At 46.7% G+C, this 17,862-nt stretch overlaps 1 protein-coding gene across 1 annotated transcript in view; it reads right to left on the bottom strand.

Moving 5' to 3' along the window:
- Positions 1–15,657, bottom strand: part of LMOD1 (leiomodin 1) — a 45,512-nt gene extending 29,855 nt beyond the window's left edge. Inside the window, exon 1 of the mRNA XM_064273396.1 lies at positions 15,230–15,657. Coding sequence (XP_064129466.1) covers positions 15,230–15,490 — 261 coding nt within the window. The 5' untranslated portion in view covers positions 15,491–15,657. The remainder of the gene's footprint in view (positions 1–15,229) is intronic.
- Positions 15,658–17,862: the final 2,205 nt, after the last annotated feature.

Below are 17,862 nucleotides of genomic sequence, written 5' to 3'. Positions count from 1 at the left end.
CGTAGAGATCTAGGCCAGAGATAGAGGTAGTGGGTGGCAGCTGAATCTGTAGGGTTGGATGAGGGTGCCCAAGAGGACTGCATAGGAAGGGCAGAGCCCTGGAGACCAACAATATTTAGGAGGGAGAGGAGCTCTGAAAGGAGACTAGGAAGGAACAGCTAGGGAGAAAAAAGGAAAACCAGATGAAGGTGGTCTCTTGGCACCAAGGGAAGTGAGTGCTTTAAGAATGAGAGAGTAGTCAAATACGACAAAGTAAACAAATAGGTTAAAGACTAAAAAGCATCCATTGGATGAAGCAATAAGGAGGTCCCTGGAGATGTCACCAAGGCTGACATCAGTGCAGAAGTGGGAGCTGAGTCTTCCGGGTGCAACAGTGAGTGTAGACACTATTGCCTATGGCTTGGCTCTGAAGGAACTGGAGATAAAGAGCCAGTAGAAAGGAATGTTAAAGACAAAAGGGGGAGGGGGTTTAAAGGAGCAAAGATCCCTGTGGACACAGGAGAGAATATAATCCAAATAGTGGGTAGGGGTACAAACCTGGGACAGGAAGAGGGATATCTTTTCCCATGAGATACAACGGAAGACGGAAAGCTTGCATATATGGATGTTTTTATATTTGCAGGGTGGCAGAAGAGGAATTTGAAGGCATCCCCACTTGATGGATTCAAGTTTCTCTGTGAAATATGGGGCACAGTCATCTGCTGAGGATTAAGAGAGAGATGGTGGGGCAAGAGGGCTTACAGAGGGGAGGTTAACTTTTGGAATAACCTCTCAGAGGAATCAGAGGGACATGTGGAGTGTTTCTGGACAACCTTGAGGGCTTGGCTGAGGTAATGGGGTTTTAATCCATAGTGGCACCAATATATGTGGCTGTTAGTTTCTCCAGCTGCAATCAGCAGCTTACAAGTAAGAGTGGAAATGTCAAATAGCTAGTCTTATCTAGGCTGGGGGTGATGGAAGGTTGGGGGGCCTTATCATGAGAATTGAGGGTAATGTTGAGAATAACCAAAGTAAGATCTAAACTGAATAGGAAAATAAGTAGTGCCATAAAGGGCCTGAAAATTGGGTGGAGGAGAATCAGAAGTCTGTCCATATTGGGAATAGGTAAGGCTAAGAGTGAGAGTAGGCCATGAAAGTGGGATACAGTTTTAAGTCAACATCTTTGGGAAAGTTAAAGAATCCTGGGGTAGAAGAATTCCACCTGGGCTTTAGTGAAGTGTCTAAATCTTAATAGAGTGGCTCACGATGACAGCAGGCAGGACATGTGCCAAGGACACGATGGCAATTGAGTTGCTCTCCAAGATGGGAGTCCCTGGAAATGATGATGGCTATCACTTAATTAAGTGCCCACTGTTTGCAAAGCACTACATTAGACCTTCAAACTTTTGTATCTGATCGTCAGAGAGACTCTTCAGATTAGGTAGTATCACCCCCGTCTGCAAGATGAAGAAATTAAAGTTCACTATGCATTCTTTGTACCACCTATCAGTCAGTTTGTTGTACTGTGGTGGCTTGCATGTTGCTATGATGCTGGAAGCTATGCCAACGGTATTTTAAATACCAACAGGGGTATCCGAGGTGGACAGGTTTCAGCAAAGCTTCCAGACTAAGACAGACTATGAAGAAAGGCCTGGTGATCTAATTCCAAAAATTAGCCAACGAAAACCTTATGAATCACAGCAGAACATTGTCCAACTCGCTTTTTTTGAACATGTCATTAGGAGGAATCAATCACTGGAGGAGGACATCATGTTTGGTGAAGTAGAGGGCCAGCAAAGTCAACGGGGACCCTCAGTGAGATGGATTGGCACAATAGCCAAAACAATAAACTCAAACATGCAGGCAATTTTGATGACGCAGAACCAGACATTTTGTTCTGTTGTACCTGAGGTCGCTATGAGTGGAGTCAACGCCATGGCAGCTGTTTATCTATGTATTCTTTACCACCCACCAATTCCACTACAAGGCATATACTCAACAGAAATGAAGTCATAGAGAGACTGGAGAAACCTCAACAGTATGGCCCCCAGACACGCTTTTAGCTCAGTAACGAAGTCACTTCTTAGGTTCACCCCTTAGCAAAAGATTAGACAGGCCCATAAAACAAAACAAGACTAAAGGGGCACAGCAGCCCAGGGGCAAGGACTAGAAGGCAGGAGGGGACAGGAAAGCTGGTAAAAAAAAAAAAAAAGTAATAGAGAACACAAATTCGAGAAGGGAGAGTGTTGACATGTCACAGGGCTGTTGACTGATGTCATAAAACAATATATGTACTATTTAATGAGAAGCTAGTTTGTTCTGTAAACCTTCCTCTAAAGTAAACTAAAAAAAAAAAAAATGAAGTCATAAATGCACCCAAAAATGTACACAATTATTCACAGCAACACTGATTGTATTAGGCCCAAAATGGAAACAACCCAAATAACCATGAACATTGGAGCGGATACATGAATTGTGCGTTCATACAGTGGGATACTATATAGCAATGAAAGTTTTAAAAAAGAAAAGTGTTACAGGCAACACATGGCTGAATCTCACTCACGTAGAGTTAAGTGAAAGAAGGCAGGCACAAAAGAACACACACTGTGCGACTCTGGATCTGTAAGGTTCACAGACAGGACTAACTTAATAGTGCTGGGAGTCCGGGTGAGGGGAGAGCCAGTCCTGCAGTACTGGCAGTGTTCTCTTTCTCGTTCAGTTCACTTGGTGATAATTCATGAAACTCTACATTTACGTTCTGTGCACTTTTCTGTAAGTATTTTATATTTTGATAAAATGTGTATTAGAAAAAAAGCCATTATTGTCGAGTGCAATATGCTATACAGACAAGACATGAAAGAACCAAAAGAACTAGAAGGGACCACTGTGACAGGGATCACAACAGAGAGTCCCAGACAGAGGAGGAGAAAAATGTAGAACAAAATTCAAATTCATGAGAAAAGACTGGACTTATTGGTCTGACAGAGATTGGAGGAGTCCCTGAGACTATGGTCCCTGGACACTCTGCTAACCCAGAACTGAAACCATTCCTGAAGCCCACTTTTCAGGAAAAGTTTAGACGGGCCTATAAAACAGAAAATACCAAGTGAGGAACGTGCTTCTTAGTTCATTCAAATATCTGAGACCAAATGGGCAACTCCTGTCCAAAAGCAAGACGAGAAGGCAGGAAGGGACAGAAACTGGAAGAATGAACACAGGGAACACAAAGTGGAAAAGAGAAGTGTGCTGTCACATCGTGGGAATTGCAACCAATGTCATAAAACAATATGTGTACAAATTTTTGGATGAGAAATTAATTTGAGCTGTAAACTTCCACCTAAAGCACAACAATTTTTTTTTTTTAAAAGACATGAAAGAATGAAAATAAAAGAAAGTAAAGCTTATAAAGGTTAAATGTGTATCTGAGGCTACTGAGCTGATAAACAGCGAAACTGGGGATTAACCCCAGGTCCTCCGACTTGCAAACCCAGTGCTTTTCCCACCACACCAGCCCTCAGCTGTGTGCTCCCTCCTTCTCCTTGGGCATGGGTGGCCTTGGGGACAGAGATCGATGCTCTGGAGGTGAAAATCTATTGGATTTTCAAGTAGCTCTGGCGGCGGGCTGTTGTCTGTTTGCATGCCCAATTTCATATCTGGAAGTATTTTCATGTTCTCTCTACCTCAGGGAGCACTGAGCATTTTTTCTGTAACCTGAGGACCTCTGACTATTGTGGCATCCTCGTAAGTTCCTGACCTCTCCATCCAGTCTATATATGGCCACCAAGTCATCTTCCTAAGGAACACTTTGCATCTGTATCAACACATAAGAGACAACTTCATCTCCTCACCAAATTTACCAACCCAGCTGCATCCTTGCCCATCTCCACTACCTTCTCTCCCGATACAAGAGATGACTTAGCCGCCTAGGGAGTCCGACCCCTCAATTCCAGTGCATTTCATCCCTTTTTGCCTTTTTTCCCAGTGTCATCAGTTTCCCTCTCTACAAGGTCCCTGGGTGGTGCAAATAGTTTGCACTCAGCTAGGAACCAAAAGGTTGGTGGTTCAAACCCACCCAGTGGCACACAGAAGAACCAGGCCTCACGATCTTGCTACCAGAAAGATTACAGCCAAGAAAATCCTGTAACCTGTGGGATCTCCATAGTCACAAACCAATACCAAAATCAACAACTGAAAAGCCTCCCTTTCTGCTGAATTATTCCCGTCAGCATATAAACATGCTAATAATACTCCCTGAATTGTCACAAAGCCTTGAAAAAAATCTCCCTGTATTCCACATTTTCCTCCAGCCGCTACCCTACTTCTCTACTTGCCCTATTAGAATAAGACTCCATGAAATAAAAGAGACTTGTCTACACTCTATCTCTAATCCTTATCTCCCATTCTCTCTTTCGAGCCCACTCTTTTAAAACTTTTATCGTGGCAAAATATTTATAACATAAAATTTGCCATTTTAATCATTTTCAGTGTACAATTCAGTGAGATTAATTCCATTCACAGTGTAGTGCTACCATCACCACCATCTGCAAAACTTTCATGACCCCCAGCAGAAATTCTGTATTCACTGATCAGTAACACCTCATCCTCTCCTTCCCCCAGTTCCTAGTACCTCTAACCTCCTTTCTGTCTCTATGAATTTGCCCGTTTTAGATCTTTCATATAAGTGGACTCATATAATATTTGTCCTTGTTGTCTGCCTTATTTCACTTAGCATAATGTTTTCAGGGTTCATCCATGTTGTAGCAGGTATTAGAACCCCATTTCTTTTTATGGCCAAACAATATTCCATTGTATGGATATACACATTTTGCTCATGCATTCCTCTGTTGGTGGATTGAGGTCACTCTTGACTACAGTGAAATCGTTCTTGTTAAGGTCCCAATGGCTTCCATCTTGCCAGTTACTATGGTTGATTCTCTGTTCTCATCGTATTCAAACTCTCAGCAAGAATGGACATAGTGGAACATTCTCTCCTTCTCGAACCCCTTTTTTTGCTTGCTTTTGTGAAACTACTCTGGTTTCCTCCAACCTCTCGATCTCCTTCACTGCTCCTTCTCTTTCGATGTGTAAATGCTGGAGCAGCAGAGGGCTCAGTCCTTGGCCCTCTTCTCCGTCCATACTCACTTCCTAAGTGATCCCTTCCAGGCTTATGGCTTTAAGTATCATTTGTCTGTGAGTTGGGATTGACTTAACAGCAATGGGTTTCCTTTGGTTGTATACTGATGACCCCCAAATTTAATCTCCAGCCCCACCTCTCTCATGACTGCCAGACTCGTACATCCACTACCAACCCAACCTTTCCTCTTGGGCGTCTAATAGACACAAAGCATTTAACTGGATCAAATCAGAATCTTTGATCATCCCCTAGTGTTTTCTATCTCAGTAAATGGCATCAAATTCACCCAAATAGCTCAGGTAGCTGATCGCCTTGACTCTCCTCTCTCCCCTACACGCAACACAGCAGCCCAGCCAGTCCTGTCTGTGCTACCTTTAAAGCATCTCCTGAATCTAACCACTTCTCATCGAACCATCCTCAACACTTGCCTTCTAACTGGTCTTCCTTGCCCAATCTTGCCCCTCTATAGCCTATTCATCTGAAAGCTGCCAGAGTGGTCCTTTTAAAAAACACAAATCAGATCACCTCTCTCCCCTGTTCAAAACCCTCCAACGAATTCTCACCATGCTTGGAATAAAATCCAAATTCCTTCTGCTGCCCTATAAAACCTGAAAAACCAAACCCGCTGCTGTCAAGTCGATTCTGACTCATAGCGACCCTATGGGACAGAGTAGAACTGCCCCGTAGAGTTTCCAAGGAACACCTGATGCTCTTAACCACTACGCCACCAGATTTCCCGCTATAAGGTCCTGCATTATCAGAGCCCAGCTTGCTTCTTGGGCCTTATCTCCTAAACCCTGCCCTTTGCTCACTCTACTCCAATTACACTGGCCTGGCTGCTCCTCTGACACTCTAGACCTACTCCCACCCCAGGACCTTTGTGTCTGCTGCTCTCTCTGCTTAGAAAACTCTTCTCCAGAACTTCCCATGGCTGACTTCTCCTGCTCACTCCTGCCTGAAACGGTTCCCCACCAATATAGTCATATACTCTTTTCTTAATCTGAATTCTTCTGTATAGCATATGTGTGTTATGTGTTACAGGTATCTATGCTATATATGATATGTGTGTGTATGTATGTATATGTATTGCCTGTCTTCCCCACTAGAATATTAGCTCCATGAGGGCAAGGCCCTTGTCTGTCCTATTCACTATCTCAGCATCTAGAGAGCGCCTAGTATTATAGGACTCACCACCACCCATCTGACAGTGGTGGCTTGAGTGTTGCTATGATGTTGAACAGGTTTCAGCAAAGCTTCCAGACTAAAATGGACTAGAAAGAAAGACCTGGTGATCTACTTCTGAAAATCAGCCAGTGAAAACCCCATGGACCACAAAGTTCTGATCCACAACCAATCATGGGGATAGCACAGGACCAGGCAGCGTTTCGTTCCATCATACATGGGGTTGCCACAAGTCTGGGGCCAACTCAAGAGGAGCTAGCAACAACAATAACACTAAATAGTTGGGAATTAATGAGTTAATGGAGTCATCCTTCTAAACACGAAATATGATTCATAAATCCTGCCTGTAGAAAGAATGAAGAGAATGGGAAAGGGTGGAGGGAGTAAGAGTGAAAGGAAGGAGAGGAAGCTGACGTTTATGGGCCTTTACTGCCCTGTTTCCAACCTAGCACTCAGCCAGGTGCTTTACGTAGAGTACTTCGCTTAAACCTCACAGCAATCCTACAGGTAGGCACTGCTATTTCCATTTTATATATGGAGAAACTCAGGCTCAAAGAGGTAAAGTAACTTGTTCAGGTCACACAGCTAGCAATGGGCAGAGCGGGATTGGGATTTGCATCCAGGTCTAGGTGGCCTCTGAACAGAGTGTTCCGATCACTAGACTTGATACATTCTGCACCCCACTCTTCACTTTCACTTGCAAGTCTCCCGGGTAGAGGTCCTGCCAGCTGCCGGCACTGTCCAGAAGTAAGGGCTGATGAAGTGAAAACCTGAAGGTGCCCCTGAGTCCTCCACAAGGGAAGGCAGGTGAGGGATGAGGGGGGAGGGGTGTGGGAGCAGGAGGCCTTTCGATTCCTAGATGACCAAGCTCGTCCTCTCTGCAGTGGACCCCAAAGACAGTTGAAGCCAAATTCTTCCCAAGCAGCCTTGGCTTTTCTGAGCTCATGCTCGGAAACCTCCTTATCTCCCCTTAAGGGGCCCTGGTGGTGCAGTGATTAAAGCACTCGGATGCTAACCAAAAGGTCCATAGTTTGAATCCACCAGCTACGGGAGAAAGATGTGGCAGCCTGCTTCCATAAAGATTACAGCCTTGGGAACCCTGTGGGGCACGTTCGCTGTGTCCTATAGGGTCACTATGAGTCAGAATCGACTCCATGGCAACTGGTTAATTTCCTTTACCCTGTCATGTTTGCAACCCGAAACTCAGTTTGGGCCTTTGAGCCTGAGGCGCAAAATAAGTTAGAGGCTCAAAGATACGGGGTGACTGAGGCCAAACAGCTAGTAAATTCAGGGCTTCCAATCAGTTTGTTCTGGCTCGAACTCCTGCTAAGACTTTGGATTTTCTAATGTTCCCAGGTGATGCCAACGCTGCTGGTTAAGGACCAGTTCTGAGAACCACTAGTAGGGCAGTGGTTCTCAAAATTTATTATACATAAGAATCACCTGGGGATCTTGTTAAACTGTAGATTCTGATTCAGTTCACCTGGGTGGAAACGCAAACTCTCAGCAAGGGATTGAACCAGAACCAGCCTATTGGAACCGGTTTGAAGCCCTGATTAAATTAGTCTTGGCTTCTTCCTCAACCCTTTTGTGCTCACGGTAACCCTAGGGACCAAGCACTTTTTCTGCATCTGAAGGTTTATTGGGAAGCTGCTGAGCCACTGACAGTGAGTGCTGCTACAAGCCTTTATGACTGTTTGAAACTGAAGAAATTGCATGTGCCACAAATTAGTGTTTTTATAGGGTATTTATGAGGTGTCTGAATTGTCAGCAGGAAAAACAGGAATTCTGAACATTTTTACTTGTTACACATATGTACCAATAGACCCTGATGGGGACTCTGGGGTATAATTAGTGGTACTTTATATGTATCACTAAACACTTAGGGTAAACTTGTGGGAGGGGGCAAGAAAAAAAAAATCCATACTACCTTCCAAAAGGAAACCCTGGTGGCATAGTGGTTAAGAGCTACAGTTGCTAACCAAAAGGTTGGCAGTTCGAATTTACCAGGTGCTCCTTGAAAACCATATGGGGCAGTTCGACTCTATCCTATATGGTCACTGTGAGTCGGAATTGACTTGACTGCAACAGGTTTGGGTTTTTTGGTTTACCTTACAAAAATTCAGACACACTCGATGATTCAGCATGCTTCCATTAACAAAAACACACAGAATCAACAAAAAATTCAAAGCAGGAAATAATTGGTTCACAAACGGGTTATCTCCATGCCCTTCTTCCTTCCCTTCTCCCTCTTCCTGTCATTCCTTTACTTCCACTGACTGTATATTTTTTTAATTTCACAACAGATAAGAAGGTTAGTTCGCCGTAGATACAAGTATAAAGTCTGAGGAGATGAAGGTCCCTTAAGACACGCCTAACACTTTCAATACCTCATCTTATCAAATCCTCATGATGAGCCTTCAAGGTTGATTTTATCATTCCCACTTCACAGGGAAATTAATTGAGCCTCAAGGATGATGTTAATGAGATAGAACTGGCAGTCATTTGGTACCAGAAGGAACTCCATAAAGGTAATGTCTTCCTGAGGTAACTTACCCAAGTTCACAGATCAGTAAGGGACAGAAGCAGAATTCAGACATGGAGTTATCTGGTTCCAAACACCCATGAGGTTTCTACCTCTGCAAACCGCCTGGTACTAACAAGCCTTTGAGGGGAATCGATGTTCTGAATCCAGAGCACTTTTTTATTTTTTGTTGGTTGTGCCAAAAGCGGTGTAATAAACACAAACAGGTCTGCTCTGGAAAGACTCTGTGCTGTATGGTTCAGGATGTTCTTGTTTATCCAGCTTGGCAGGTGTACAAATATCAGCTTCTTTCCCCACCCCCATTCCTCACGCCCTGTTGCCTTTTACTGCTGTGTGCAACTATGTGCGTGTGTATGCGTGTGTGTGCGCGGGTGCCTTCATGCACATGTGTGCACGCCGATTCTATGTCTCTTGGACAGCACCCCTGGCCTCTGTCTTCTGTGTCTCTCCCAGTGCACTTCCTCCAGGCTTTGCATGCTCTAGGCCCTGCATGGGCATGTTGATACAGTCTGAAACAGGTGAGGCACTCCAGAGTCGCTTGGGATGGAGACAGGAGCTGGGGGAGGGCAGACAGGTCAGACAAGGGCTTTGCGCCTCACCCTGGTTGTATGCCTGGATGTGCCTCTTTGTGCCCCAGTCTGGGACCCTGGAGCCCCCAGGAACCCTGAAGCCCCCAGGAACCCTGAAGCCTCCAGCCTGCCAAGATGCTGGTGGCAACCTCCCCTTGGTCAATGGGTTGTGTGCCCCACCCTGGTCATCTACATCCCTCCTCACGCTTGATCCCCTTCCTTTTTACAAGTGCTTCGTGGTCCTGTCCATCTGTCCTGCCTCCCTCTGCATTTCCGTCTGATCCCTGCTGTCCTGGCAGGAAAAAGAACGGCGCGAGCACGAGGGGCAGCGCTGATGGGTGAGCAGACGCTGATGCGTCCCCTGCTTAATTTTTTTTCAAACTAAATATTATTTACAGGCTGAAGAAAACTTATGACACGTAACCATAATAGCTAAAACAAACACCTGTGGACACCCCCTCCCCCACCTAGTGTGAGAAACAGTCAATCCTTTTTTTAAGCTCTGGGTGGAGGCAGTTTTCAAACTCCAGGGAGAGATTTTAAACTTATCTACCCTCCTTGGCGGACCTGCTTTTGCCTCCCCAGGTCAACAGACCCCCATCACCTCTTCTGCTCTCCCCACCCTGGCCTCCAGGGCTATTTTGGGTGTGTCCCAGGCGGGGCTAATCTCCTTTAAGCAAAGACGGTGCTGCCCAGTGCAATCTCGACAGGATCCAGCCCTGCAAAGGGCATTTTTGCCGGTCAGTACTGCCGGCCTCAGGCCTTCCCAGCATTGCCATCCCCGCAGAGATATCAAGATCACTGAGCAGGGCCCAGGGCTGGTGGGAGAGGAAGCTGCTGAGCTGTGAGGCCAGGCAACCAGACGGGACGGTCAGGAGGTTCATGCCCAGCTGCGGATGGCTCTGGTTTGCTTCTCAAGTTTACCTCAAGAGGGAACCTAAAAGAGCTCCCTCCACCCCCCAGCACAGCTGCCCCTGCTCCTGGCTGGGTGCAGGTGCTAATCCTTAGCTCCTGGTAATGCCAAGGAGAAGGACGGGGGAGGCAGGCTAGAGATTTTCTTTCCCACTCAATGAAAGAGAGAACACATGGGTTGACCTGTTGGGATCCGGTTCCTGAAACTTGACCCGAGGACCAGAGTTTCACTGAACTGTTGGCTATACACTTGGCAGGGGCTTTGTCTTCTACCTGGGCTGAAGGAGAGTTCCTTAGAAGACCAAGGTGGAACCACTTGGGTGGGAGGTCTGCCCCTTTAAAGGGAAGGAGAGAAGCTAGTGGTCAGCTCCAGCAAGCCCCACCTCCTACCCACCCTGACCCCCTGCTGATGGTCATTCAACAAGCAGAGGTTGAGGATCTACTATGTGCCAGGCCCTGTGATAGCACTTGCCCCCAGAATCACACAAGCTGGTGAGGGAGACAGACAAGAAAACAGGTAGTTGCAACAAAGTGATGCCATGACCAGGGCTGTTACCCAGTGATGCTGGAGTGCTCAGAGAGGGGCCTAACCTTGCCTGGTGGTCAGAGAAGGCTTCCTGGAGGAAGTGGTCCATAGTCCTGAAGGCCAAATAGGAGTTAACTGGGAAGAGGCATGGGGATGGGTGGGGAATGTTGATGAAAGAGCTGGGAAGCCGATCTAGAAGGTACTTGTCCAGCCCCCTAGAGTAGTCCATCCCACTGAGGGAGAAGCAGCCTGAGGCCCCTTCCACCATCTAGACCCATTTAGCATGGTAGCCACAGTATGAATCTTGGGACTCCCTCTCCCCAGGAGGGTTAGGGCTTAAGACCCAAACTAGGCCTGCCTCCTATACTTGGCTTCTATTTCTTTTTAAAAAGCTTTTTTTATTACGGAAAATGTCAAACATGCATATAAGAGTAGAATAGTATAACGAACACCCATGTAGATCCACAATTGGTAGCTTCAACAATTTTCAACCCATGGTCAGTCTGGTTTCATCTATATCCCCACCCACTCCCCTCACCAAAATTATTTTAGAGCAAATCCCCTACAACCTATCATTCCCCCCCAACGTAAATATTCCAGTCTTTATGTCTAAAAGATAAGGATCTTTAAAAAATATATATCCAAAATACCATTATCACACCTAAAAGGAATTAATGATAATTCCTTACCGCCATCCAATATCCAGGCAAGATTTACTTTCTCTAATCCATACTTGGTTTTAATAGTTATGTTCCTACTCATGGGGCCATGGTGGGGATCGGCCTGGGGTGAGGAGGGAAGGAGAAGCGTTCAGCCTGACTCTGTTATACTAGAGTCCCTAAGTGGTGCAAACGGTTAACACGATTGGCTGCTAACAGAAAGGTTGACTGTTGGAGTCTACCCAGAGGCACCTCGGCAGAAAGGCCTGGCAATCTACTTCCAAAAAATCAGCCATTGAAAACCCCATGGAGAGCAGCTCTACTCTGACACACGTGAGTTAGCTATGAGTCAGTCAGCTAGATGACAACTGCTGGAATTATACCCACTGCTCTCATGACGACATAAGAATACGTGGTCATTGCTTTGTAACAACTCTCAGTGGCTCTATTGTGTGTGTTTTGTGGCCTCAACTAGATTTTAAATTCTTGAGGACAGGGGCTGGTATCATTGCCCTTTTAGTACCTAGGGCAGCAGAGTGGAGGAAGTGCAGTCTTCAAAGTCAGGCAAGCCACTTATTAGCTGTGTGACTTAGGACAGTTACTCAACCTCTCTGAGCCTCCATTTCTACATCTGTATAATGGCAATAAAAATACCTGTCTCCCAAGAATTGTGAGGCTTAAATAAAAGAAAAGGTGAATGTGCTTAGCACACAGAAGCTTCTCAATAAATGTTCATCTCGCTGCTCTTCCTCAGGTAGAGTGAAATAGGCTTAGGGTTACTATCTTTTCTGATTAACTCTAGTTTCTCACGTGTATTAAAGGCCACCATCAGTGACAGCTCCCAGCCAGGTGCTGAGAGGGGAATTCTGGGAGGGGGAGAGAGAGTCCCCCAGCCTGGAGCTCCACCCACTGTTCTGTCTCTGATGTCGGAGGCTCCCCCCCTAAGCATGTAGGTTTTGCGTGTTTCTCTAATCACTAACTGAACAGACAAGCTTGCCTCACCTGCCTGTGACCGAGTGAAGGGGCGAGCTGGTAGTGCTGAGATTTGCTCTTGCTCACTTTACCACCTTCTGGGTTCCTTGACCCAATTAATTACTAATTTCATAGCTGCCATTTATTGTTTGTTACACACAAGCTCTGGGCTAAGTACTTTACATCATTGTCCCTTTTATTTTGCACACACCATCCTATGAGATAGTATCCTCATTTTACAGATTAGGAAATTGGGACTCAGGCTAGGTGCTTTGTGAGTTACTTAGATATTCAGACAGTAAGACATGCTGGTACCCACACTACGTGTTTCTGACACTTAAACCCAAGTTCTTTAACGTGCATCACTATGCTGCTTGTGGTGCTAACGAAGGCACTTTCTACTGTGAATTCCCATTTGCCCAGATTTACAGAGAGAACTTCCCGTCCACAGCGTACTATGCACCTTGAACTCCAGCCGTTTTGCCAGCCTATGCCCTTGGACTGTTTGAAAAAGTTTGAGTAGATCTTAATAGCCTTATCCCCAAGAGGGAAAAATGGTCCTAAAGGAGTCTTCTTATTCAAGGATGTACACCTGTATACACAGGTGCGCGCGCGCGCACACACACACACACACACACACACACACACCCACCCTCTAGTCCCTGACTCAGGCTCTGTGTGCAGAAACAAGCGTGTGCCTGGCAGGGGTGAGGGAGCTGCACAGGAGAGGAGAGGCTTGCCACAGCGTTACTAATTGGCTGAGGGAAAAGGCTTGTGAGAATGAAACTTCCAGGAACCCAAGAATTTCTCACACTCTCTGCAGCCTAACCATCTTGCTTCGTCATTAGCAGTGTTTTGTGTTTGACTTCAGCCTCTGGAGTACCTTTCTGAGCACTAGAAGCCACGGGGCATAAAAGCAGTCTTGGACACAGAGCCTGGGGACTGGGAGTGAGGGAGAGGTGAGGCTACTCTTCAGAGTAAAAGCTGGGGTCCAAGTGGGGGACTTACAGAAGGACCAAAGCCTTTGACTGCATTCCATGCTTTCTGTGTGTTTCCTGATAGTTTCTTGAGGTACCAGACCCTCACAGGAGCAAGACATTATGACCTGCCCAGAGGATAATAAGCATCTGAACCTCCTGGCTTCCTCATTCCCGCAACTTCTTGGCAACACCTTAGTCATGGGCTGGGGGAGGTCAGGACAGAGTCAGATGCTCTGCCTCACTTTGCCTTGCTGCTTCTCTCCCCACGCTCCCATTTCTTCACGCAAGGAGTTGGGCTGTGTCCCCAAACGTGCTCCGTGACTAGCATGCCGCACAATTCCCTACCCCGCCAGACATTTCACAGCAGTTTCAGATGACAATATCATCCTTCCCATTTCCTCTGTGACAGTGAGCACGTCGTTTGAAGCCCTGTGATATTGGTGGCCCCTAGTCCGAGCATCTGGGTTTTGCTGGTTTACGCTGACCACTAATTATCCACAGGAGTAAAAAAAACAAAGAACAAGAATTGTGACTAAGTCTTTTCTTGCAAGAACTTACAGATAATAGATAATATACAAGAGATGTGGCCAGTAAGTGCTGAGTAGAAAGAGAACTGGAGTCCCTGCGTAGCACAAACAGTTAACGTACTTGTTTGCTAACCTAAAGGTTAACGGTTCACGTCCACCTAGAGGTGACTCGGAAGAAAGGCCTGGAGAGCTACTTCTGAAAAATCAGCCACTGAAAACCCTAGGGAGCAGGGTTCTACTCTGACACACACGGGGTCGCCACGAGTCAGAGTTGACTCAACAGGAACTGGTTACTGGTTAGAAGAGAACTAGTACAAAGACTTAGAACAGTTTTTCCCACTAAACACTCTGCCATGAACAAAGGGATCCAACACTCCAAGGCTAGTCTAGTCCATCCAAAGAAAACTCACATATCAATGCAACGATGAGCAAAAGGAATTCCTCCGTGCCAATCCCCACCCCCAAGAAAACAGAAAGTTGTGGACCGATGCTTCCAAAACACTCACCCCTTGCCCTTCCCCCCCGTCCCCTGCCCTTCCTGCTGGCAAAACACTGCTGGGAAATATCTTCATTTCCTAGCCAAGTGGTGTCGCTAGCTTGTGAAAGCTCTTAGCACCAAAAGAGGGATGCTCCCTCAAGAGGCTACTCTAGAGAGTGCAGAAAACTTCCATCTTCCCCAAGAGTAAAACTGAAGCCATCAGGCTAAGACACAGACCCCTGGTCCCATGTCCCCCATGGCTTTGGGAAGCCCATCTGCCTCCTCAAATGGTCCTTGCCATGAGATGCCCACAGGCCAGAGTGCTTAAAATGGAACCTTTCTCCCAAAGGAGGGTTTAGCTTTCTCCTCTTAGTTGGCTGGCAAGAGACAGCAAGCACCATTCTATCCTCCTCCCCTTCTCACAAAAGGATGGGTTGGGTGTGAAGGAAAAAAAGAAGTGTTGAGGGAACAGGATGGAATCAATGTGACAAGAATACTTGAAGGACACCCTCTGGTCCCCATCCTTCTAGTGGCCCTATTTGATATTGTGGAATGCTGAGCTCCTCCAAAATATAAAACTTCTGCTTATCAGGCAGAAACTAGGGGTATGAGATTCACCCTGGTAGTTCAGCGGACAGTAATCGGTTCTGAAGAATTCAATTCTTTGCCAATAAGACACGTTCTCTCAGCAAAGAAGCATCCTAGCCACTGAGTCAGGGCCCCCCTCCCTCCCCTCATTCTCCGCTCTGGGACAGCCCTCACTCACATCCATGGACATCTCCCTCTGAATCAGTTTCTTGGTCTCCTTTTCACAGAAGTTGAGCATGGCTTCCCGGTTGTACACGCCCGTGGACGGCTTCTCCGTCTGGTTTCTCTGCCGCAGCCCCACAGGAATGCTCCCATCTGGGTCTACCACATCCAGCTCTTTCTCCAGCTCCTCCATCTCCTCAGGAGACAGGGTGGACAGCAGGCTGTCGATATCGGGGTCTTCGCTCACCTGCCGGCGATACTTGGCTACCTTAGACATCTTGGCAAAGGGGGCTGCAGCTTTTGCGGGGGGCTGTGGGAGTCCTGGTGGGCAGGTGGGTCTTAAAAGGGGTGAGCAGGTCTGGATGCAGCAAGGTGGGCTTGGGAGCAAACCCGAGCTGGGCGGAGGAGTGCAGCGTCCTGGCCCCTCTGTGCCACAGGTGCTGAAGTGTTAACTGGAGGCAGTAGCCCTCCTGCAGCCCAGGGCAGTGGAGCTGGGCTGGTCCACCCACTGACCAATAAGACCCAGCAGCAGCCTGGCCCCGAGAGGAGAAGCCAATCCCCACACTGGGGGCGGGCCAGGCTCACTGTCAGAGCTGTTTGAAACTTGAGGACATTCCAGGGAATCTTGGAGCGCTGTGTGACCAAATTTAGTACAGAGCTTTTAGCCTTTTAAAGACAAGGGGGCCACGCAATGAGAAAAAGATACAAAAATGCAGAGGCTGGCAGGAGTTGATCAGAGGAGCAGAGAGCCAAGAAAGTAGGGACAAGGCCATGTGAGTTCAGGAAGGAACAGGCCACCCCCAGGCATGCCCTGTTCAAGCGGATATCCCACTTCTCCATCACTGGATGGATGTCGCTGTGGTCAGCGTGAGGTTCACTGACTTATTTCTACTGTATTTGGTAATATGCTCAGGGATCTCCCAGTTGTTTACAGCCTTAGGAAAGATACCTTGATTTAGGAATACAGCCCAGCCAGTACCCCAGTCTCTTCTGCCAAGAAGAACCTGCGTGCTGAGTGTCAGAGGGACCAGCCAACTCTGGCCACTTCTTGAAACAGAGAGAGAGACTAAATCCTCACTGTATACCAAAACTGAAAACTGGCAAACTGTTTGGGCAGGGGATCTACAGAAGTCAGGGAACTCTTAAAAGGCTGTCAATTTCCACAAAGCTCTAAGGTTCTTGGGGAGAAGGTTTAAACCTTCCTCAGTTCTCATAGGCTTCTTCCTCTGCTGGGGCATCTGTACTCAGAACTCCTTTGGGAGCATGGAGAAGGAAGCCACATCGAAATCCAGAGCAGGATTCAGTGTGTCTTCAGGGAAACATAATTCTGGATAGTTGGGAGAGATACTGTTGCAACAGGTCTGGCATGTTTCATAGAAGGGCTTTCCACTGCTCATCCATCACACTGCCCTGCACAGTCATGGAGACATTCAATCTCCTGCCCTCCTCCCTCCTGCCACAAAATCCCTTCTACAAACCCTGGTGTAACCCATCAGGGTAGATGCTTCGATCTTTCCTGGCGTCTTTCCATCCTAAGCCAGAAAGAGGCAGACACTTGATCAGTATTTGCTGAGTTCAGGGATCATCTGGAACTAAAACCTGGCCCTGGCATTTAATGCCCACTAGTCCAGCTTTGGAGCCCTGGTGGCGCAGTGGTTAAGAGCTTGGCTGCTAACCAAACGGTCGGCAGTTTGAATCCACCAGCTGCTCCTTGGAAGCCCTGTGGGGCAGTTCTACTGTGTCCTATAGGGTCACTATGAGTTGGAATCGGCTCAATGGCAGCATGTTTGTTTTGTTTTATTTAAGTCCAGCTTTCTAGGTTAAGGCTGAGGAGGAGAACGGTGATGACCCGTGCGACTGGGCTGCAGAAGTGAGCCAGGTAGAATTGAAAGGAAGAGCAGAAGACGGGCTTACAGAATGCTGGGGGTTGTCTTTTTTTTTTTTTTTTTTTAAGTAATTTTTATTGTGCTTTAAGTGAAAGTTTATAAATCAGGTCAGTCTCATATAAAAATTTACGTACACCTTGCTATTCTCTCCTAATTGTTCTCCCTCTGATGAGATAGCACAGTACTTCCCTCTACTCTCTCCTCGTGTCCATTCAGGTAGCTTCTGGCCCCCTCTGCCCTCTTATTTCCCCTCCAGACAGGAGATGCCAACATAGTCTCATGTGACCACTTGATCCAAGAAGCTCGTTCTTCAACAGTATCATTTTCCATCCCCTATTCCAGTCCAATCCCTGTCTGAAGAGTTGGCTTCGGGAATGGTTCCTGCCCTGGGCTAACAGAAGGTCTGGGGTCCGTGGCCTCCGGGGTCCCTCCAGTGGGGGGTTGTCATTTTTAAGAAGCAGTAGTGATTGAGTTAGGAGTCCTTGGGTGGCACAAACAATTAAGTTCTCTACTACTAACCTAAATGTTGGTGGTTTGAACCTACCCAGAGGTTCTTCAAAAGACAGGCCTTAAAATCTGCTTCTGAAAGGTCATAGCCTTGAAAACCCTATGCGGCAATTCTGCTCTGCATGGGTTGGAGCTGACTCTTTGACAAGCTAACAACAATAATAGTCAGTTTTTTTTCGGTCAGTCAGTAAGCATATATTTATTGAGTGCCTACTATCCTGAAGTACAATGCTGTCAGTGATAGGATAATATCCTT

The sequence above is a fragment of the Loxodonta africana genome, chromosome 20, assembly GCF_030014295.1.
Source record: "Loxodonta africana isolate mLoxAfr1 chromosome 20, mLoxAfr1.hap2, whole genome shotgun sequence".
In the NCBI taxonomy this organism is placed as follows: domain Eukaryota; kingdom Metazoa; phylum Chordata; class Mammalia; order Proboscidea; family Elephantidae; genus Loxodonta; species Loxodonta africana.
Note: the sequence above shows the minus strand (reverse complement) of the source record. Positions and strands in the feature narration are given on the sequence as shown.